General features: G+C 37.9%; 1 protein-coding gene across 1 annotated transcript in view; it reads right to left on the bottom strand.

Moving 5' to 3' along the window:
* The window catches only part of ADGB (androglobin), a gene marked incomplete at its 5' end in the record, with an annotated part of 133,491 nt that overhangs the window by 41,040 nt on the left and 68,538 nt on the right, over positions 1 to 23,913 (bottom strand). Inside the window, 7 exon segments of the mRNA XM_026078735.1 lie at positions 4,906 to 4,999; positions 8,294 to 8,428; positions 15,359 to 15,497; positions 17,591 to 17,758; positions 19,253 to 19,367; positions 21,914 to 22,055; positions 23,054 to 23,156. Of these exon segments, the coding sequence (XP_025934520.1) occupies positions 4,906 to 4,999; positions 8,294 to 8,428; positions 15,359 to 15,497; positions 17,591 to 17,758; positions 19,253 to 19,367; positions 21,914 to 22,055; positions 23,054 to 23,156 (896 nt within the window).

Here is a 23,913-nt window from a genome sequence, read left to right as displayed (position 1 = left end):
GAAGTTTTATTAATCACCTGCAGTATCAAAAATATTCCTTTGGACAAAGCAACATGAACACCAGCATACAAAATTCACTGTTATGTGAACAGGAGTTGAATAGTAGTCAGGTGAAGGGTAGGAAGAAGATAATAGCTCTCACTCCATATTTTGGCTCCTTCCACTGATTTTTCTCTGCAGATTATAGGAGAAAATACAGAGGCGAAGGTGAAGAGATCCTTCTCCCTCCCACTGCCTCTGTCTTGAACTATTCTTTAACTATCTGCTTTCAGCAATAAGTAAACAGTAAATCTCTTCTGCTATCTTTTCGTTGCTCTGTCTGATCCAAAGTTTGGATTACACAGTTTATGTGAAGTGGATAATTTAAAGAAGCCTTACAACATCCATTTTCAGTGATGCCTGTCTTCTTTTTGTGTCAAATATGAACATGTTCAAATTGTTTAACTATGAAAGTTTTATCCACAAAACTTGGCCAATCATACTTTGATGTTTTGTTATTCCTAAATATTAATATGAATTAGAGAAAAAATTCCCAAATTCATGTTTTTAATGATGATAATAGCCAACCTTGACATTTAATTAAGGTGAGAGCCACAGAGTAGATCCAGACATTGCCAGAAGTAATTTAAAGTAGGACAATTTGAAACCTTAATTCTTGAAGTTTTGCCAACGTTCCTTCCACCAGTGATAAACAGCACACAGATGCACACAAAAAATGACATCAGAAAACCTCAAATTTGTGAATTCATTAAAAATTACAAGAGGAACAGAATCACAGAATCACAGAATCACTGAGGTTGGAAGGGACCTCTGGAGATCATCTAGTCCAACCCCCCTGCTCAGCAGGGTCACCTAGAGCACATTGCACAGGATTGCATCCAGGCRCGTTTTGAATATCTCCAGAGAAGGAGACTCCACCACCTCTCTGGGCAACCTGTTCCAGTGCTCTGTCACCCTCACAGTGAAAAAGTTTTTCCTCATGTTAAGATGGAAGCGTCTGTGTTTCAGTTTGTGCCCGTTGCCTCGCGTCCTGTCGCTCGGCACCACTGAAAAGAGTCTGGTCCCATCCTCTCGACACCCTCCCTTCAGATACTTGTACACATTGATAAGATCTCCTCTCAGCCTTCTCTTCTCCAAGCTAAACAGGCCCAGCTCTCTCAGCCTTTCCTCATAAGAGAGATGCTCCAGTCCCCTAATCATCTTTGTAGCCCTTTGCTGGACTTGCTCCAGTAGTGCCACATCCCTCTTGTCCTGGGGAGCCCAGAACTGGGCACAGTACTCCAGATGGGGCCTCACCAGGGCTGAGTAGAGGGGGAGAATCACCTCCCTCGACCTGCTGGCAACACTCTTCCTGATGCACCCCAGGATACCATTGGCCTTCTTGGCCACAAGGGCACATTGCTGCCTCATGCTTAACTTGGTGTCCACCAGCACTCCCAGGTCCTTCTCCGCAGAGCTGCTTTCCAGCAGGTCAGTCCCCAGCCTGTACTGGTGCCTGGGGTTATTCCTCCCTAGGTGCAGGACCCTGCACTTCCCTTTGTTGAACTTCATGAGGTTCCTCTCCGCCCACCTCTCCAGCCTGTCCAGGTCTCTCTGAATGGCAGCACAGCCCTCTGGTGTATCAGCCACTCCTCCCAGTTTTGTATYGTCAGCAAACTTGCTGAGGGTGCACTCTGTGCCTTCATCCAGGTCATTGATGAAGAAGTTGAACAAGACTGGACCCAGTACTGACCCCTGGGGGACACCGCTAGCTACAGGCCTCCAACTAGACTCTGTGCCACTGATCACAACCCTCTGAGCTCTGCCATTCAGCCAGTTCTCAATCCACCTCACTGTCCACTCATCCAGCCCACACTTCCTGAGCTTGTCTATGAGGATGTTATGGGAGACAGTGTCAAAAGCCTTGCTGAAGTCTAGGTAGACAACATCCACTGCTCTCCCCTCATCTACCCAGCCAGTCATTCCATCATAGAAGGCTATCAGATTGGTTAGGCATGATTTCCCCTTGGTGAAGCCATGCTGACTACTCCTGATCACCTTCTTTTCCTCCACATGCATGGAGATGGCTTCCAGGATGAGCTGTTCCATCACCTTTCCAGGGATGGAGGTGAGGCTGACTGGCCTGTAGTTCCCTGSGTCCTCCTTCTTGCCCTTTTTGAAGACTGGGGTGACATTGGCTTTCTTCCAGTCCTCGGGCACCTCTCCTGTCCTCCATGACCTTTCAAAGATGATGGAGAGTGGCTTAGCAATAATGTCTGCCAGCTCCCTCAGCACTCGTGGGTGCATCCCATCAGGGCCCATGGATTTGTGGGTGTCAAGTTTGCTTAAATGATCTCTAACCCACTCCTCCTCCACCAAGGGAAAGTCTTCCTCTCTCCAGACTTTCTCTCTTGCCTCCAGGGTCTGGGGTTCCTGAGGGCTGGCCTGAGCAGTAAAGRCTGAAGCAAAGAAGGCATTCAGTAACTCTGCCTTCTCTGCATCCTTTGTCACCAGGGCACCCACCCCATTCAGCAAAGGGCCCACATTTACCCTAGTCTTCCTCTTACTGCTGATGTATTTGAAGAAGCCCTTCTTGCTGTCCTTGACATCTCTAGCCAGATTTAATTCCAAACAGGCCTTAGCCTTCCTCGTTGCATCCCTGCATACTCTGACAACATTCCTATATTCCTCCCAAGTGGCCTGTCCCCCTTTCCACTTTCTGTAGACTTCCTTCTTCTGGTTGAGTTTTGCCAGGAGCTCCTTGCTCATCCATGCAGGTCTCCTGCCTCCTTTGCTTGACTTCCTACTCATAGGGATGCACCGCTCTTGAGCCTGGAGGAGGTGATGTTTGAATATTAACCAGCTCTCTTGAACACTCCTTCCTTCTAGGGCCCTCACCCATGGGATTCCTCCAAGTAGGTCCCTGAAGAGGCCAAAGTTTGCTCTCCTGAAGTCCAGGGTTGCGATCCTACTTGGTGCCCTGCTGCCTCCTCGCAGGATCCTGAACTGCACCATCTCATGGTCACTGCAGCCAAGGCWGCCCCCGACCTTCACATCTTCCACCAGTCCTTCTTTGTTTGTTAGTACGAGGTCCAGCAGCACACCTCTCCTTGTTGGCTCCTCCACCACCTGTGTCAAGAAGTTGTCACCAATGCTCTGCAGGAACCTCCAGGACTGTTTGTGCCTAGCTGTGTTGTCTTTCCAGCAGATATCGGGGTGGTTGAAGTCCCCCATGAGAACCAGGGCCTGGGATCGTGAGGCTACTTCCAGCTGTCTGTAGAAGGCCTCATCGACTTCCTCATCCTGATCAGGTGGCCTGTAGTAAACACCCACAACAGTGTCACCCATGCTAGCCTGCCCTTTGATCCTTACCCATAAGCTCTCGACTCGCTCTTCATCCACCCCTAGGCACAGCTCAATACATTCCAGTTGCTCTCTCACATAAAGAGCAACTCCACCACCTCGCTTTCCTGGCCTGTCTTTCCTAAAAAGCACGTAGCCATCCATGACAGCACTCCAGTCATGCGAGCTATCCCACCATGTCTCTGTAATGGCAATGAGATCATGGCCCTGCGACCGCACACAGATCTCTAGTTCTTCCTGTTTGTTCCCCAAGCTGCGTGCATTGGTGTACAGGCAAACCACGATGAGTTTCTCTTAGGGAACATAGGACATAATGTGAAACAGGTGTCAACCCTAGCACAAGCTTAGAAGTTTTAGGGCATTTTGAACTGGGAGTTTGTGTTGTAAAATAGTACTGCTTCTGGACCCTTCTAAGTCTGGGATTAGAGTGAGGAAAAGCTTCTACTCTAATAATAAATACCACAATTCCTACATGTCTGTCAACTGTAAAAAAAAACCACGGAAACATGATTTTCACACTCAGATGTGTCACCTTAGACAGTGCCTAAGAATCAGGCCCATAGGTTCTAAAAGCAGACTAAAAACTGCATCTGATCTTTGCTTATTTAGAGATGCTGCAAATCTAAAATTCAGATTCTAAATTTCTAAAATTCTAAAAATGTTTGGAACTAGGCTGTGGTTGCTGTTCCTGTTCGCATGCAAATGTTTTACTGGGTATAGTTATGCTGATTAGAAACACTAAAAACTGAAAAAAATTATACCCCATGAGTATTCCTCAAATTGCTGTTTATAAGGAGTGAGGATTTATACCCACAGCCAGCAATTATTGCCAGTTCTTACTTCTCAGCCCTGACACAACTGAGCTACTGCTAGAATTGTGTGAACACCTGCAGAGGGATTTTTGAAAGACTTCATGAAGACACATGATCTCCAAACTGTGTCATGCTTGCAAATAATTTAAGGAACACTGCTGTAATTAATGTAGCTGTCTTCACAAAACCCATAATTAAATACCAGGGAAAGCATCCACCCAGAAATATAGCTACTTTCCTTCAAGGAAGTGGTACAAACAAATCCTTTGATGGTAAAAATTGTGTTACAGTTAAATAAGGGTTCTGGCATAGCTATCACCTCGCTAATATTGACCAGACTTCCCTAAAAGGACAGCATGAATCCAAATGCTTCTTTAAAGTAACTGGTTAGGTGCTTAACCAAGGAATCAATATCAGATTTATATTTAGGAAACAGTTTATAGGATATGAAAAAAATTAAATACAGAAGAAAGGCAATATTCTAGCTCAAGCTGTAGGAAAATAACCTGTACATAGTAACATGTATAGCTAAAGATTAGATTTGCCATACAGTTTTACTTTTGTAGGATATACAGAATAAAGCTTGCATAGCTTATCTTCACTGAAAGAATCTCATTCTTTATAAGTTTAATTGAGTTTTGCAATTTTAAAACTAGTAATACTCTTGCAATATTTACTTTGTGAACCAGCAATTTATGGCAATTCTATGGAACAGGCTGCAATAAAAAATTTAAATTTATTAAATCATTACCTCAACAAAATTACAGCACACTGTTCAAAATTTAACTCAATCAGAGCCCACAATTTTTGCAAGGTTTCTTTGACATCAGCATTTTCTTTAGTACCTGAAAATAATGGAAAGAATAAAATAAGTTAGAAAATTTATATAATATCTTTTTCTTTTTCTAAGTCTATGCCTGACAAATACTTGTGAAAAAAGCTACTCACACAAGTCACTTGTCTTATGAATCATTGGTTTATTATTTGGAATTTTACAGAAGTCTCACACAACTGAAAGCTAATCTTCTCTGATAGAGGAAATTGCCTTAATTATATTATTGCTTTGCGCTTATCAGCATTCCTACTATTGCAAAAATGATGAGATTGATACCTTCTCTAATTTACAGATCTTCCTTGTAACATGCTGTATCTTATTTGTGATAAGAGGTGATTTCTGTCCTCAGAAAAGACACAGTTTAGGTTCCAGCAGCTTTTATTTGCAGATACTACTAAGGGGTATGTAGTTGCCTAGGCAATCTCTACAGCCAATAAAAAGAATCGGGCAGCTCCAAAGGGTAATTCATTCTACCCATGTTTGATACCTCTCAGAAGACAGGACGTGTTGCCTTCTCATGGTGTCTAGTTCTATCCACAGAATAAAGATGAAGACAAGGCAACTAGTTTAGATCTGATGTTTAACTTCTCATGACTAAACTTAGGCAAAATCCTCCTCTATTGTATAATCAATGAATGACAGAATTGAAGAGGAAAATAAAAAGGAGGGGGAAAAAGTACGAATACAGTAAGGACAAGTAAGAAAGTAAGAAAAAAGGAGTATAGGTAATGAGGAAAAGGAGCAGAGAAGCAGTATGACTGAATAAAAAGATGAAGCACTGGAAAGAAAACATCAGAATAAAAGGTAATGGAGTGGAGATAAATCAGACGGAGTTAAGAAAGACGTTATAGACAACAAAAGAAAAGAGTTGGAGTACTCAGTGCTTAAAACATAACAATCTAAACCTTCAGAAGAGCAGATTCTGGGCTCTGAGATTTGCAAGAAGTAGTAACACTAGTGAAAGTTTTCTGAAACTCTCCTAGTCTACATGGCACTATACAAATAGAAGGGCACTATATTTGGTGCAGAAAGCTTAAGTAAAACTAGGCTAGAGGTGATAGTTTAGGAGCAAGACAGCCCTGGAATTACTGATGAGGAGATGAAGGTAGGAAAGAGAGCTTGAAGAGCTCAGTTGGTGCAGGTAAATATAAAAGAGAAGAAACTCCAGCAATGATGATAATTCAGAAGGAACCTCCAAGAGAAGGGGAAGAGCAGTGGATGTTCTCTACTTTGAATTCAGTAAGGCTTTCCACATCACCTCCCATAACACTCTCACAGACAAGCTGATAAAGTATGGGCTAGATGAGCAGAGAGTAAGGTGGACTGAAAAATGGCTGAATGGCAGAGCTCAGATGGTTGTGATCAGTGGCACCAAGTCTAGTTGGAGGCCAGTAACTACCCGTGTCCCGCAGGGGTCAGTACTGGGTCTGATACTGTTTAACTTCTTCATCAACGACCTGGCTGAAGGGACAGAGTGCACCCTCGGCAGGTTTGCTGATGATACAAGACTGGGAAGAGTGGCTGATACACCAGAGGGCTGTGCTGCCATTCAGAGGGACCTGGACAGGCTGGAGAGGTGGGCGGAGAGGAACCTCATGAAGTTCAACAAAGGCAAGTGCAGGGTCCTGCACCTGGGGAGGAATAAACCCATGCACCAGTACAGGCTGGGGACTGATCTGCTGCAAAGCAGCTCTGCGGAGAAGGACCTGGGATTCCTGGTGGACAACAAGTTGACTGTGAGCCAGCAATGTGCCCTTATGGCAAAGAAGGCCAATGGTATCCTGGGGTACATTAGGAGAAGCAYTGCCAGCAGGTCAAGGGAGGTGATTTCCCCCCCTCTACTCAGCCGTGGTGAGGCCACAGCTGGAGTGCTGGGTCCAGTGCTGTGCTCCCCAATACAAGAGAGACATGGAGCTACTGCAGGGAGTCCAGTGAAGGGTTACTAAGATGATGAAGGGACTAGAGTATCTTTCATAGGAGGAGAGGCTGCAAGAGCTGGGCCTGTTCAGCCTGGAGAAGAGAAGACTGAGGGGGGATCTTATGAATGCTTATAAGTATCTGAAGGGAGGGTGTTAAGAAGATGGAACCAGACTTTTTTCAGTGGTACCCAGTGATAGGGCAAGAGGCAATGGGCACAAACTGAAACACAGGAAGTTCCATCTGAATATAAGAAAAACATTTCTTTTTTACTGTGGGAGTGGTCAAACACTGGCACAGGTTGCCCCAAGAGGTTGTGGAGTCTCCATGCTTGGAGATATTCAAAGCCTAACTGGACATAGTCCTGGGTAACCTGCTCTAGGTGACCCTGTTCTGATCAGGGGGTTTGGGGCTAGATAATCTCCAGAGGTCTCTGCCAACCTCAACCATTCTGTGATTCTTGGGATGACTTACTGAAGAGGGAGCGTATCTCTCACAATGGAGCAGTTTTCTTTGTCAAGCTCCTCAGACATTCATATACTGTGAGGCTAGAAGGAATCATTGGGATCTTCCAATCTGACTTGCTGTGTAACAGTCTTGTTACATATTAATTGCTATTTCATCTTATATAAATGATCAATTAAATCCTTTCTGAACTGCACAAATCTGTTTGATTTTAAAGTTTTCAGTGATGGAAAACCCAACACAAATCTTGTGGTCTATTTTTATCAGTGTTCCTTTAAGTCAGTATAAAACTCTTGAAAATACTAGGCTTTACCAATGATATTTAGAATTCTGGGATTCTTCTAAATTCATACTGTTAAATATACTTTACTATATACATTAAAAAAAACCAAATCCACAAAACATGAGTGTGCAGTATGTGACCAACAACCCTCCCCCCAAATTTCTTACTCTCTTACTTCCTTATGATTCACTCATCACAGATGTTCATATATTTTTTCTTGTAATTTCTACTTAATGTTTCATCACAAATGGGTATGACAATGTTAAAATATTGTTCAGTAAAACACATACAAACCTATTTGTGGCAAAGACATAAAAGAAGGACATATATTTAAAACTTTCCAAATATCAAACATTCAGCCCAGTTCTGAGCTAAAACTGTATTAATGCTGGTTTAATATCCACCGAAATCAATGTGGTGGGTCTTTCCTCTACCTCAGTCACTTTTTAGTATCATATGTGCTTTGGAAGGAGTTAGGTTGAACACTATTCTCAGTTTTTTCAGAGATTCCACTATAATGTTCTATGTATTGCAGTTCATTTTAACCACACATTAATTAGTAATAAAATCCTTAAAGCAAATATTTGAACAAGGTGCAAAATGAAACATTTTTTAAAAAAGTATTTTTAAAGGACATACCTGGTTTTCTGCCATTTATCACTTTCCTAATGTAGGTCCCTCTCCAGCTGGCTTGAAGTTTGAGTGCTGCTGCTTCTTCTTCAGAAGTGGGACTTCTGTTCTGCCAGCTACTAAGGAAAGGTATGTTGAAAGCCTCTGAAAGAAGAGAATGACAAYGAATGACAACAGTGGAAATCACATAGCTGCTTGCTATGAGGTTAAAAAAAATTGAGAACTATATTCCATAAAAAGAGTGGTTTGTTCATAAAACTTCCATTTATGACAGAAATAACACTCTTACAATTTTCCTCTATAAAAAACAACAGAAATTAAATTCACTTTTTTTTTGTGATAAAAATAGATACAATTTACTGTGTAATTACACAGAGTTATCATGTAACTATTGTGCTAATGCCAAAGGCTAAATCATTGAAGCCTTACTTCTCCTTACAAACAGTTATTGCAGTATATTTTTTAAATTGTCTCCTAACGTAATTTCAAAATAACTTTCCAAACATGAATCAAAAGAATTTAATACACTAAAGCCTGATTCTGAATACATCTTAAAAGAAGAGCTTCACAAGATTTTAAGTGTTTCTATCTACCAAACTGATCATTTTATTAACTAACAATTTAAACACAAACATTGTTCAAAACGTATTCAACTTTCACTAAGGAGCCATGGAATAAGGGTAAGATCCTCAGTAAAGCTGTACATTTATCTGACTATGATCTTCTGTCACTGATGAGATTGGGAGTAGAACAGAAACTGGTTGGTTCTGACAGGGTTACTGATGAGCTCTTTGTGGTAATCCTTGGCAGTGCCCAGAACTGGCATTCCTGGGAGCCATCAGCACCAGGATTTAGTGGGAGGGTTTGGGCATGCAGCACTACAAGGAGGCGGAGCCAGGAAGCCAGTTTGGAACTGCACAGAGGTTGAATAGGGCAGTGAAAGGGAGAGGGAGGAAACAGTGCTCCAAAAGGAAGTTCCAGCAAACAGAGATGAGAAGAGTCTTGAGATACACTTGAAAAAGGGGACAAACTAAAGGAAAGATTGCTATCTTCAGCCAAGAGATTACATATTTTAACCTAACTTCTACTGAATGTTGTTAAATTTGGCTGTGTTTCCAACCCTCATTACTGATTACTATCTCATTTCCAAATCCCAGAAAGCATCTTTAATAATTAGTGACTCTGAAAGGTTACACAAGACCACTTCAACAGACAGAAGATTAGAACTCAACAATATGCATGGTACAACCACTTTTTATAAAATGGAAGCATAGAATCATAGAATAATGTAGGCTGGAAGGGACCACTGGAGGTCACAGGGTCCAAGCCCATGTTCAAAACAGGAACAACTTAGAGCAGGTTGCTCAGGGTCTTGAACAAATGTCCAGACCACTTTTTAATATCTCCAGGGATGGAGATTCCATATCATCTGTGGGCAACCTATTTCCAATCTTTGACTAGCCTCAATGGTGGAAAATGTTCTCCTAATATCTGATTGGAATTTCCCATTTTCTAACTTGTGTCTCATCACTGTGCATCTCAGAGGAGGTCTGGCTCTATCTTCTCTACACTCTTCCATTTATTTACCAAAGTAACCTATATTTCAAAATGAATTTGTCCCAGCTACATACTTGTTTATTTTACAATTAAATAATCCAGTGGCAAAGCATTGTGTTATGTCTTTTGACCCTACTAAAGTTTTTTTTCAAGGAAAGGAATCAGCAAATTTCTATTTCCTGCAACTGTTTTAGATCAAAAGAATGTTCTGTGCTGCAGAGCTAACATTCCCCATATAAGGCAAAATAATTTATTATAAAGTAATTAAAACTTGTATACCGTTCAGGTGATCACAGTTACACACACTAAGCTAGCCAAGTAATAAGACCCTAACGCTGAACTTGAATCAATAATATATAACACTGTGACTGTATCTAAATGTTACTCCTATTTCATCTAAGCAGCTCTTGTTCTTTTTGCCTTTTAATCACTAATCAAGTAAAGTACAACATCCCCAAGAAAGCACTCAACCAGCGCAGATAGTGCCACCTGCACTGTGGCTTCAGAGGTAAGCAAGCGCAGAAAATATTAATACTGTGTAAGAGATTATATAGCTGCAAGGTAAGTCAGATCAGCTTGCCGAATTAACAGAAATTCCTCCCCTCCCCCTTTTTTTTTTTAATTTCATGGCTTAGCTTCCTGACAAATCAGCAAGTAAATCTGATTCTCCAGCATCTGTACAACTGCTTAAGGTGGGAGTGCATGGCCTGGAATGGGAAGGGGCGCAGGACAACACCTCAGTAGTAGTCTTCATTGAAGATGCACGTTAAGGTCTAAACACATCAGAATGTGATCTGCATTATCAATGACTCCCAGTGTATTCTGTAATTTTGTTGCTGGCTACAACGTTTATATTACCCCGACTGTAAATTGTCTTTAAGTGTCAGCAGAGACTCAAGCTGTGTTTCCAGAAGAGACTAAAGTTGACTCAGGTGCCACGGTCCTAATTTTTTCTTATTGTTGAGCTGTATTTCTGCCAACTTAGCATGCTGAACCAGCTCAGCACAGGGATTGTTGAATGTTGGAGCTGCAGGAAGGGTGAGAAGGAGACTGCAGCCTGCAGTTAGATTGGCTTAAGCTGCTGCGGAACTCAGCACTGGCTTCACTTGGAAGAGAGGGTAAATATTTAYGGCTGTGGCCACCAATTACAGCTGAGTCTTATTCTTCTACTCTGGAGGGGGTTATTCAAAGACAAATGAGCGAAAGGGCTTGCATTTTCTAAAAGCTGAAAATCACGGTGCCATAAACTCTTATGAGAAAACTTATGCTTTCATATACTGCTAATCGATTACAGAACTGTTCACCTATAGCACTTCAGATATAGCCTACTCAATACATTTACATGTTTCCAATCTACATGGCCTTTATACAAGACCAGGTTGGTAAGTTCAAATTCCAGCTCGCTTGCCACTGAACCAAGACTTCATTATCCCCATTAGTCCTTCAGAACAGAGTTACAAAATGCTGATAAGGGAATGTACGAAGAGTGTTGACTTGGTATTGCCCTATGGACAAATGGAGAAGTCCACTGGGGATGTCAAGCTATTTCTACCAACAAAAATAAATGACTATCACTAGAAATAAATACATGGCATTTGTGAGACTAAAAGATATATGGATATACAGTCACTTAGGTAAATGTTATTTCTAAACATACAAATGTAAAAAGTAGGATGCAGTGTCACACATGGAACTGAAGAAAACTCAGTATCTAACACTTCTTCAAAACTGTCAAAAGGTTACCCCCAGTTCAGGCTGAAAACTGGAAGCAATGAAAATTTTGTGAAATTATATATTCCTAAAGATTTAATACATTTTGTTCTAACTTTTAAAATACATTGTCATTAAACAAAAATATTTTGATTTGTACKATACAAGTCAAAATAATAAAGTCAGAATTAAATATTTGGATCTTTAAAAAGTTTTGTTTTAACTTAACACTTTTTTTTTCTTCTTAATAAATAGACGTTACTGTGAAATGATCAGATGATCCAGCATTAACTACTGGATGCTTCACATGATCCACATTTGATAATATAATTGAAAACTGCTTGGTCAAAAATTTCTGATCTGCTTTAATTGTTAATCACAAAATATCCTGCTAATCATAAAACCAAAATTCTCAGAGTGACCTAGCAAGATTTTGTTGACCATAAAACAGTTGCATTTCTCTTCTAATAGTGTGGACACAACTACTGTATGTAATGTAATGTAATACTTTTTCAAAAAGGTCTACTTTGCATATAGTACTGGAGAGGCATTTTATATATTCCAATTAATGGCAAGTTTCCCCCACCTAAAGTTCAAATTCAAATGAAGTTCAAGAAGAAACTAATGTCTAGAATCATTTCTGCAGTCCCACAGAATAACTGTATGATCACTGCTCTGATACCATGTTTCTAGAGGAAAGAGAAGCTTATTCTGAAGAAAGCAGGAACAGGGCTTCTAAACTATGTCTTACACAGAAAAGTAAGCTTATAGTCAATAGCTTGACTTCAAGACAAGATAAAATTTCAGACAAGGGGGTTCTTACAGAACTGTACACACAAGGTACTCTACAGTTTCAAAGTTGGAACTCATCCATGAGAAAGAAATGTATCCTTTGACTTATGCCCAGATGATTGTCAGGCAACTGAGGCTCAAGGCTTGGAAATCAGTCCACAGACCTCCAGTGAGATAGTGAACTTAACTGGCTCCTTACAGGGCTCAGTGAAAGCAGCACAAGGTAAGCAGAGGCAAGCAGCAATGAGCCATCAAGACTGTCTCGCCTCACTTGCATAACCTCATGGTGATATGCTTCCTTTCCCAGGAAGCATCACATGACTCTGTAAATTCGGCATCTTATGACTGCCAAAAGTTATGCAGAGCCCCTTTACCTTCTCTCTTTTCAAATGACTATAGAAGGGCTGTGCCATGGAGAAGCACTCAGCTTAAGTAACTTCGATCTTTCTAACATGTTTACCTGCCATGATCTTCTGTTTGTTTCTCACGGCCCCTGTGCTAGCTGTTCCATGGGGGTGGGCAGTATTTGGTAGACAGATCAATGTTACTAGATTGTTTTCAGGCTGGCTTCTCAGAAACCTTACCACGCAGACCTGCTGGCTGCAATATATCATAATATCCTTGCTCTGGGCAAATCTTGAGATGAATTCATCAGACAGTGCAAAATGGATACGCTAATGTAAAATGGAGGTGGCATTTCAAAAAAAGTTCAGATTTGACTTGATCTACCCTTCCCCTCCTTTGTCACACACAGACAAGAAAAAGATTTCATTCACCTCTTATGGTACTTTACACTGACGCTTGCTATTTTCTGAAGGTTTATAACTCAAATCTTGACAAGATCTGAGCAACTAACCTGACAATGCTGCAGTGCTAATGCGGGCCAGGTAAATTAGGTGATATCAGACCTTTTAGACCTTCCTATAATGCCTCTCTCACCTGTGTTTTCCTCCTATCTACCTATTTTTTTCCACCACTTAGCTTCCTTTCAGTTTTTTGAATGCAGATGTCTCCATTTAAGTTTCTGGGATAACACCTGAACAAAAACATTTATTTTTTCCCATGTAAACTTTATTAAGCAGAGCAAAATACATAGGCAAGGTAAATATAGCTAAAATGAAACAATGCACTTTCCAATTCAATAGGAACTTACTGTAATTAAGTTTGTAATTAAATAACCTTTCCTCTGGAAAGGAAAATGAATTTGAAAGATAAATTAGACACTGAAGGAAACCAAACTAAAATAAAACTCTTCTCCTCCACACATTTTTTCCTTTTTTTTGATTCTCCCCCAAATCCTAAAAATACGCTGTCACAGTGCATCTCATGATTAACTATCATATATAAGGTCCTTGCTCCAACATGTCAACTGCATATATTTATCTGTGTTGATTATTCAAGTCTAATTTAAAAAATGCCTTCTCTTCTATTGCTGACAAGTATTAAGTTTTCTTTGGAATACAGAAATCAGTAGCGTAGTCTTCTTGAAAAATGTGACAGGTGTTGGCGAATTTTTCAAGTGGCGTAACAAATGTCACTATGTTGACCCTTATAACCTATAGTCTTGCTATAGGATATAAATCTGTAAAAAATACATTGAGTTATTCAGTAATTCTGGCTGATTCTTCATCTCTGATGTCTCACAGAAGAATAACCTTCAGAAGAGAGGATGTTTGGTGGAAAGTCTGCATTAAAGTGTCAAATAAAGAGAAGAGTATATGTGCTTTCTTAAAGAACAAGAGTCAGTATAGACATTTCCGTAAATTTTAATAAAGTTTGTTTTTAACTACTTTCAAACACAAACTGACTGATGAAAGGAAATCAATATCATTCTGCTTCACCAAGAACAAAGAATTTATGCCATAGGTTTATAACGGCACAAGGAGAAGTGAAGTCCCCTTGAAAGAATGGTCTTCAAATGGTGACAATGTATCTTCCTGCAAATTTTTCAGATTATTTTTTTTTCTGTTTTAAATCATACATAAAACCTCTATTAATAAATTAATATTTAAAAGTTATACAGACTGCAAAATAAGCCTCTTAAAATAGAAAAGAACTATGTATTTAGTTGCCAGGCAAATTTAATTCTAACACCTTATGCCTACAGCCTGCATAAACAATAAGGAATGGAACCTTCAGGAAGAGAATTATTCTGAGAAGTGGAACCAGTGAAGCCTGCACACCTTATGCCCTGTTTAGTGACTCCAGACTCCCTGTCACCTTCCCTACAATACCATATTCTTATCTCTCCAACCCCCACTTATAATACCTCCATTTGCCTCCCAGTGGCTCCTCCCACAGTCAGTACCTTCAGGTACCTCATGTACTCTAATTGCAGCCTGGACAAGCCAGCTAGCTGGCCAACCAACATGATGATTAGCCAACTATTAGGCTGCAAAACAATCAAACAAAAAATTAAGCAACAATTGAGCCTTCAGTGAAGGTACTAACTTGGGTCTCCCTTCACTCTCATTTCATAAAAATTGCAGGCACTTAAGGTCTTTCCAAACTCTGTCCTTCTGTTCAGTTTGGCTGAAACTGGCCAAGAGCTTCAAATACGAACTGAGAATGGGCACAGGTAACAGACTCATGAAAGGACTGGTCATTTGAACAAGAGCCATGATCTGCAGGACACCAGAATACCTGTAGGCAAGAGTTGTCTTTTTCACTTCAGGGGCATAATTCGCTCGATCAAATGTAGATGTTTCAATTGGATTATTTAGGCATCCTTGCTAATACTGAGAAATGCAAGTCAAGGAAGACAAATGGCAATTTTATAATTCAACAAAACATAAACAGACTTTCCAGAAAAAGAAAAATATCATTTCTATTCTGAGATCTGTCTCACTGAGGAATTTCAAAGACTTGCTGCCAACAGTAGAAAATTTAGACATCTCATAAGATACGAACCATGCTTGCCTAAGCAAGAAAATACAAGATTGTTGAAAAGTTAATTCCCTCTAAAATAATAACAGGCAAATACATTTAAAGTGACTAGCAATATCGGTACAGTACCTGAAGACACACTGTCATCTTCAGAAACCTCAGTGGCTTTAAAATCCAAAGTGAAGGATCTGAAAGCAAATCCATAACTGGGAGGAACCTTGTTGCCTAATACATGTTTGATCAAATACCAAAATGCACTATTGAAAACCTAAAATGAAAAAGAAGAGCAATCAAAGAAAGATTCATTTTTAAAAGCTGATTTATATTGCTTTTCATTAATGTTTCAAACCTTGTTTGGTAGTTTTCTTTTTTTCTGTAAAAATGCAGTCTATATTTCTAACTTCCTCTAACAAAGATAGTATCTAAAAATTAGTCCTCACTGTTGGACTAAAATGCTTCAAGCTAAGAATGAAGACAAAACTTGTTTCATACTTGGGTTATTAAACACAGAACAGATTCTACAACAAAAAGTTATTATCACCTGAAAGCATCTTAGTGGTTTATATGAAGTGAGTTGATGGTCTCAGTCCAGAGGATAGAAGAACACATCACTATTACCATCACGACAACCGGCTTTTTTTGTTAGAAGTTCTAGAACAGAGACCAACAACTGAATGGGCGTGCTTACTGAATAAGGAGATGGCACCATTAGCAAAAGTACAAATATATTGATGGACAAAAGGGGAGGATTTGGTGTCCTACTTTTGTGACTAAACTGATGGTTCTGCTTTTAATTTCATCATACTGATGCCCTTTAACAAGCAGAAATTCAGTCTCCCTTTTCTTCTTCCACCAGCTGGAAATTTTAGACTGTGTTTTTCAGAGCCTGTATCATAATTTGAATTGAATAAAATGGTAATAATTTAACAGAAAAATATTTATCAGATAATTTTTCTCTTTCTTTTTTTTATTTTCAGATTGTTCTGCTTACTGGAAATATTTTTATCCTGAGTTATGTATGGTAATGTTAATAACAACTTCCTTTGTTTTGAAAGATTTAATACTAGTGAAGAAACAATCTACTTTCTTACGCGCTTATGTTCAAAATAATTTTTCATTGTTTGTGTTGAAGATAGATCACTTCCACATTTTCATGCTTGAACGAACCTCTGCTAGCTAATTCAGTGCCTCTCATTTGTCTCATTTGAATTTTGTTTGTTTTGTTATAACTATAAACTAGTTTTCCTGGGGGGATAGAGGATACACATGTTCACTCCTACTGAATTTTTAAGTCTCTAAGTTTTACATATATTTCATATGAGCATATACACTTAACATTTTCACTATCCATTTTAGAGAGGCCAAATTATTTTTCACATTGGACTTGGCATGAAAATTAGAGCTTTTGTGAGAGATGCACCTGGAACCAGTTGTGACTTCTTCCTTAGTTTTGTTGTCTTGCTGAATTTTAGCCTGGTGGCAAGCCCATATACAAAAGTAGTGACTTATGTGTGCTATTTTTTAATATCAGTGTTCATAAAAATACAAATCTCCTTCTTTTATTCAGTTTTCCAAATACACAGTCTAAACAGCATGAGCTTTCCAGTACTTTGATAAAAGTAACTGAAGCTGAAATATAAATTGACTGTAGAAAAATAAAGTTATAACAGTACTATTAAGATGTGCATATACAYATAAATTAGCATATCTTCTGTATCACTTGTTTTAGTTGTAATCTATTTATGATATGAAGAGCTACACTACAGAGATTTACGTAAAAAGCGTAACTGTTTAATCATGTATATAGAGACCTTTGAATTCATCATGCACAGACAGCATAAAAGCTAAATAAGACTAGAGCAGATCCAAAAAAAMCAATGGAGAAATACTGTGACTGTGAAAAAACCTCAATACTGCCTTCAGTAATATAAGCTGTGTCAATGTTATGCTGTGCCATCAGTATTGGGCACAGAAAGGAACCATGCTGTCTTTTTCTTTCTGAATTTCAGGTAGTGTCTTTCAAATCCCAAATTAGGTGATAAAATAAAAAAAAATATTTTTTTATGTTTTAAGTTTTATGCCTTAAGAGTGTGTCACACTAAATTAAGAAAACAAGAGACTCAAATTTAGAATGTGGTACTCTGAACATATTAAAATTTGTTCATACAAAGAGAAGATACAGTACACAGTTGCAAATTCTGTCATTTGTGCTTACACTTAATAATGAATGCCATATTTGGAGCACTCAGGAGGTCCTTTTTAAAAGTGCAGTCACTGATTTGAAGAGGATAATGACAATGTTAAGCTGTTATCCAACTTCCGTAGCCTTTAGATACATGTTTATTAAAATTGTTTGTTCACCTTGAAGTGTTCTTCAACTATTCTAGTACCCTGGAGGCCAGGAGGACAGTGAGTTAGTTCCAACCCCTTCAGGGCTCTAGAAAGTTCAGGTTTACTGCTGAAATTATTTATCACATTTCCAATAGCTTTCAGGATAGCTGTAGCCTGTTCTATAAACCGGTAGCTCTCCTGGGAAGAGAGAWGAAAAGCAACCATTGTTAGCCAGACTGTCTTAAGCTTTTCTATCGTTTTCTTTTGATACTGTAACAGTATACAAAAATTTTATCTGTGCTAAAGTATCAAACTTTTCTTAAATCAACCGATTGCTATTTTATTAACTGTCAAATTGATTAGGTCTCTGGTATCAAAAGCATACAAAATTACACTGATTTTAGCTGTTGAAATGAAAATGATCCAACACTAAAACAGGCAGCAAATATATCTGTTACAGATTTTATTTTTCCTTTATCACTAGTCCTAGAACATTTAATCAAAAATAAGATGCACACAGAGACTTCCTACTGCAGTGAAAGTAAGACTGTTTTTAGCTGAAATACACAGCCTTACTTGTATTATAAAAGGATGCAGATGAGTATTTGTACCCTGCGGAATACAAGGTCCAAACACATGATGCCTAAAGCATCGTTAATCTTCACCAGGATTTCTGTGAAAGAATGTGGATACCATTCTGCGAAAGATGCTCTGGAGAGAAACTGCTATCTCAACAAAGAAGTGCATATAAGACTCCTGGATACAATTCTGCTTTATTTTTATGACAAGGAGAAGCCTTTCTTCTACAATCTGAAGAGAAGGGGATAGTCTAGACACAAGTTATTTTTTCAGTGGCTCATCTTCTCGTATTTAAACTTCTTTCCTACAATAAATACCATAAATTTGCATGAGCCACTTTACTATCCTATTAGTAGGACCCTGAAACTACACTGCTATATAAATTGCTGTCAAACTCACCTTTTGATAAATTTTTTCACAACTATGCTCGAGAAGCTATACTGCCTCCCCCAATGCCCATGCCAGATATGTGGGCCTACTTCTTGCCAAAGAAATCTTGAAAATACGGATGGCAGTGACATCTGTGTGGATTGTAGGCAACCAAGACAAAAASCTGTAATAATTACTCCCCAGGGCTTATCGCAGCTATGCAAAATTGTTTGAATCAATTTTTCTTTTTAGGTATAAAAGCTACCCTGGGACTCATTGAGTAATATGTGATCTCATGGGACAAAACAAAAGTTACTGATGTGACAGTTTATGTTACTAGCTGGTATTTCTGAATATAGATTGATATCTGTACATATATTTTATCACTCTTTTATCAATTGCTTCAAAAAGAGAGCTTATATACTACTGACATAAGCATTTTAACAAGAGTGTTTTAATATTCCATGTCATCTTGCTGTTGCATGTGAACCACAACGACACCCAAGGCTTGCTTATGCATTTATGTTAACACAGCTACTTCAAAATTCATCTTAGTCCCTTGCCTGGCCCTGCTGTCAAACACACTACTTTTATCCAAACAGTCATTCATTTCATATTGAAATTAATATTATACCATTAAATATAGCAATTATAAATCAAGATATGACAATATTTCATTTTAAAACTAAATAATAGGCAGTGACATCTTTAGCACAATCCTTGACTAGTTCTGGCTACACATACCTTCTCAAGATTTGGCATCACAGTATCTTCTTCTCCAAAGACACATGGCACCATGCTACACAGATGAATATGATGTCCTATGGGAGAACTTACAGTGAAGAGCAACACATGTCGCCTACATTAAAGAAAAAGAAATACAAAAATAACACTTTCTTTTTTCATAGAGATTCTTAAACTTTTCTTTTCATACAATGACTTGGTAGAAATGAAATCCTTTCCTGGATTCACTTGCTCTTCAAATCCTGCACTTCTAACTCCTTGCTTCTCAAGAACCTCCAAATATAGGCAGCAGATGAAATCAGAAAATTCACTATTTTATTTTTGTTTTTTGATTTAAGTTTTGTTTTGTTTTGTTTTCTACAGGAAAAATAAGTATTTTCACTATTTCAGATGGATACAAACTCAAGTTTCCTTACTCAGTGACTATTTACAAGCAAAAATTAAAAATAAGGATTATAGTCAGCTCGCTTAAAAACTTAAGAACTTATTTTTTCTAGAAAGCTTGGCGTGAAAGTCAAGTGTTCTGGTCATACCTAACTTACATCATAATTGCCATGTTTGCATAGACAGTAATCAGAAAAATTTAACACATAATCACATCAGGCTAGAGGAATACTACAGAGTGACCATTTTATGGAGCAACTGTGGGCCAAACCGTTCAACAGTAATCTTTCTCAGGTGGTAAACCACAGAAATTCAGTATGCTTAATGGGGAATCACACATCTCAGCTTATTCTTGTTCACCTGATTGTACTTTTCAACAGATTCCAACTATGAAAAAAACATTCTTAGATGTGGTTATTCAACACAGGAGACTCATACTCTTCTCTCCAGTGAACATTCTGCAGCGCCGTTGAAATACTTGAAGAGCCTGCTAATATCAAATGGTGGGGCTTCACAGTCTTACCTCATTGTCAGAATGGCATTTAGCTGGAGAAGTTTGTGCAGGTCACAACCTCAAAGAGTTCAACAGAGGTCGAGAGGTGAGAATAAGGAAGGGAGCCTGTAGAGTTTCTCCTCTACACATGCTCTTTTTCAATTGCATCCTTTTGTGAGTGAAACCTGAAATGCTCTCTGGCAACTAACAAACAGAGGGAAGAAAGTGCCTTCCTGGCTTAGCAAGTCATTTTTCATTTGGAATGAAATGGAGGAGCGGTCAATAAGCCCATTTCTTTCTCACACATACTGTAAATTAAAGCTTGCTGAAAACCTGCTGGCTCTCCCTAGAGCAGGGAGAATCAAAGGATAGGGTATTATCTCTGGTATTACCTCTGGTAGCTCTGAAATCTGCAAGTGCAAAAAGATACTTGCCTGGCTTCAGACTTGTGTTAAAGGAATATTCACCCACTCAAAATTTCTACAGTGAAGTCTCCTTATAGGACAGATATGCCACTTTTGGAAATTACACAGAGAAAACGCATATGCTGACAAAACTAGCCTATAAATGTAATAATTCTTCTGGTTCTACTCTGATCTAAAGACAGAAGGAATCACTCTTTAAAGGTCTTTGACTTAGTATCAACATGTTGGTCTTGCAGTATTTTCCTTCTATGCCTATTTATTTGAAACCCTCCCTCATTTCAGTTTGTTTGCATGGACTTAAAATATATGCTGATACATACAATTCTATTCAATTTTCTGAAGTACTTTTTGTTGTCCTGTAAGTATCTGAAATATGTTATTGATATATATTTATATTTTAGGAAATATACTGTCCTAGAAGAAAAAAGTTGGAAGTTGAGTTCGTTACTTTTTAAATACATTTTGTGTCATCTCTTTGAAATTAAACTGGTGATTCTCTATTTTCAGAAAAGGAAAAGGCCACAGTGAATTAGTCAACAATACTATGCTTGTGGCAAGATATTTCGATGTCATCTTCCTTTCTTCATTGGAAGCATTTTCAGAAACTAACAAATATCCAAAGCTTTTGGTATTTGTTATATTTATTATATTTAATTTCATTTAATATTTATCATATATTTATATAATATTATTTGTTTTAATATATAATATATTTTGCTATATTAAAAATAAATTAATATATTAATAAATAATTAAATCACTATATTTATATAATATTTATTTAATATTTACTATATTAACCAGGCTCTAAACTGACTATCTGTAGTTACATGCAAGGAGAAATAAATCATACTAAGCGCTAGTAATATGGTTTTGAAACAACTTAATTTTAGAATGTGAAGTAAGCTATGCAAGGCTATTTGTGCATTACCTTAGATTTTTTCCTTTCATGTTTCATAAAACCTATTTCAAGAAGAGCTATGAACTTTCTGCAGTATCATCATTCTTGAACAATTCAATAAAATCCTAATCTTTGGATTGCTGTTGATACTTTGAGAAACATTTCAAAACATAGTTCTAATCAGAATTTTAAGTATAAATTTGTATTCTGGTTTCATTTTTAGAAAACCAGTGTAATTTTTCCTGTTACTGTTCATCAGTAAAACTAAACAATTCATAGTTTTTATTAAGATTTTGGTAATTATTTTAAATTCATAGCAATTTTGCAGTCTTACCATATCTTAGCTATTGAACGCAGTTATGTTTTAGGAAACAAAGTCTTAGTTGCTGTGTAAACTAAAAGATCTTTTCAAGCATTAGGAATAATGTGTTATGACAGAAATGAAGATTCATACGTACCCAACAGGAAGATTTAACACAGTAGCTTTGGTTGCATATGTATGCATCTTTAACACAAGTTGACCCAGAGCCACAGTTTTCCAAGAGAAATGTTCAACCATCAGCACTCCCTTTGAAATATCAGAGCCTTCCCCTTGAGTAGCTGCAAAAAGGAAGTAAAAATAACAACTGGGAGGAGGGAATAAAAGTACAATTAAAACAAATACATTCATGCAGAATTTGAATCTAGTTCACAGCCATAAAAGCCTCCATTTAGGCTTTGAGCTCTCAGAGAAAAGAGCAGTTAGTTAAGATGTATAGGTGATACAGAATATGGTTTAATTGCACTATCTACTAGAAAACCATGGTTAATACAATGTGTTAGGAGAATGTGTAAATTGGACATCTTCCGAGTCACCCAAGGCCGCTCTAGAACTATTTAAAAAATCCATTCTGTCCACATGCAAAAGAAGCAAATCGCCAAATACAGCTTATATTTATATTATAGTTATTTTAATAGGTTGGTTAGTTTCCTTTTCTTTTACACTTTCTTTTGGCTTCTAGCTGCTTTAGTCTGGATGCACTAAAGTTATGTCCAAGCGGTTATATATTTGATTAACTTAAGCTAATTGTCAAATAACAGGAGTTAGCCTCTCTAAATGCATTTCTGCAATTCCCATAAAACACAAGCAATTTTTATTTAAATCAGCCATTGCCACTGGATCTTGATATAAGCCAGATGTAAATATATTTAAGAGCTTACTGTGTACCAGTATAAAAATCGTAATAAAAATCTACTTACATTGCTGACATTACTGAGTTTTGGTCAGATCAAAGAATAAAGCAGTTTGCAAGAAAGGAAATTATGTAGAAAAAAACTAGGAAACAAAAGGAAATCCATACCAGAAAGATATGGATGAAAAGTGTGCAGCAAATGATAATAAACAGTAAAGGGATCCTATCGGGAAAATATTCATCATCAACATGAAATAACAGGAAAACACTGCTTTGACATTGGTGTATTTCCTAGAATCAATTCATCCATTTAATTCTAAACTGCAGAACTCTGCCAAAATAATACACAGCTAAACACAATAGCACAGATGTATTCAAGAGTGGGAAAACTCAACATTAACATACACTTTTTTGTGTTGGCCTTACCTCCAATGTCACCCCAGCGTACTAATGCAGAAAAGCTAATCAGGATTTCAATGGGCTTCAGACTGTCCACAAATAAGTAATAGAAGACTCGATCATCAGTAGACTGCATAGAAAAACAGATGTTCATTCACCTTGCATTTCTACTGAATATTGTCTGAGCAGACCTTTATAAAGTATGACTTAGAATTCAGTTATTGTGGCCCTATATATAGCAACGGGGACTAAGTAATTGTCACTATTGCTTACAAATTATGGACATTTGAGCTCAGAGAGTCATGCTGCATCTACAAACAGTAACTTTCAGTTAAGAGAAAAAAGGAAAAAAAAGTTTCTTGGGTGAGACTATATCTACTTTCATATGCTTTTCTTCATATGTACCTCAGTGTAGTCCTACTTGTCAGACAACATTCAACAGACCAAAAAGTTTTTGTTCTGCAGCTTTCTGATTCTAATTACAGTAAGCTTCAAGAAAATAAGCATTCTCTTAATGTGTTACACAACAAAAACTGCATCATTATTAATAATTTTTTTAAAAAATATAGGAGGCAGCATTTCTCACAACTTTGATACATAATTTCTATGCCAACACTAGAACTATAAAAATGGTTCTACTGTTCCTAGAAATGCTTCAAAATTTGAAGTAAAATCTGAATGAGCTTCATTGTTTCAGAACTGTTTTAATGCATGTCTTCTTACAGTTTCCCAGAATCACATCAGTACATTTTTGGTATTTGATTCTGGAATACTATTACTATTATTTTGATAGCATAACATAAAAGTGTGCTTTTAGAAGTCTGATACAGAATTCACTTAATATTATAAACACCTCATGGGAATCAGTGTAATAAAATATAATGGTA

This window comes from Apteryx rowi, unplaced genomic scaffold (genome assembly GCF_003343035.1).
Source record: "Apteryx rowi isolate R43461 unplaced genomic scaffold, aptRow1 scaffold_485, whole genome shotgun sequence".
NCBI lineage: Eukaryota > Metazoa > Chordata > Aves > Apterygiformes > Apterygidae > Apteryx > Apteryx rowi.
Note: the sequence above shows the minus strand (reverse complement) of the source record. Positions and strands in the feature narration are given on the sequence as shown.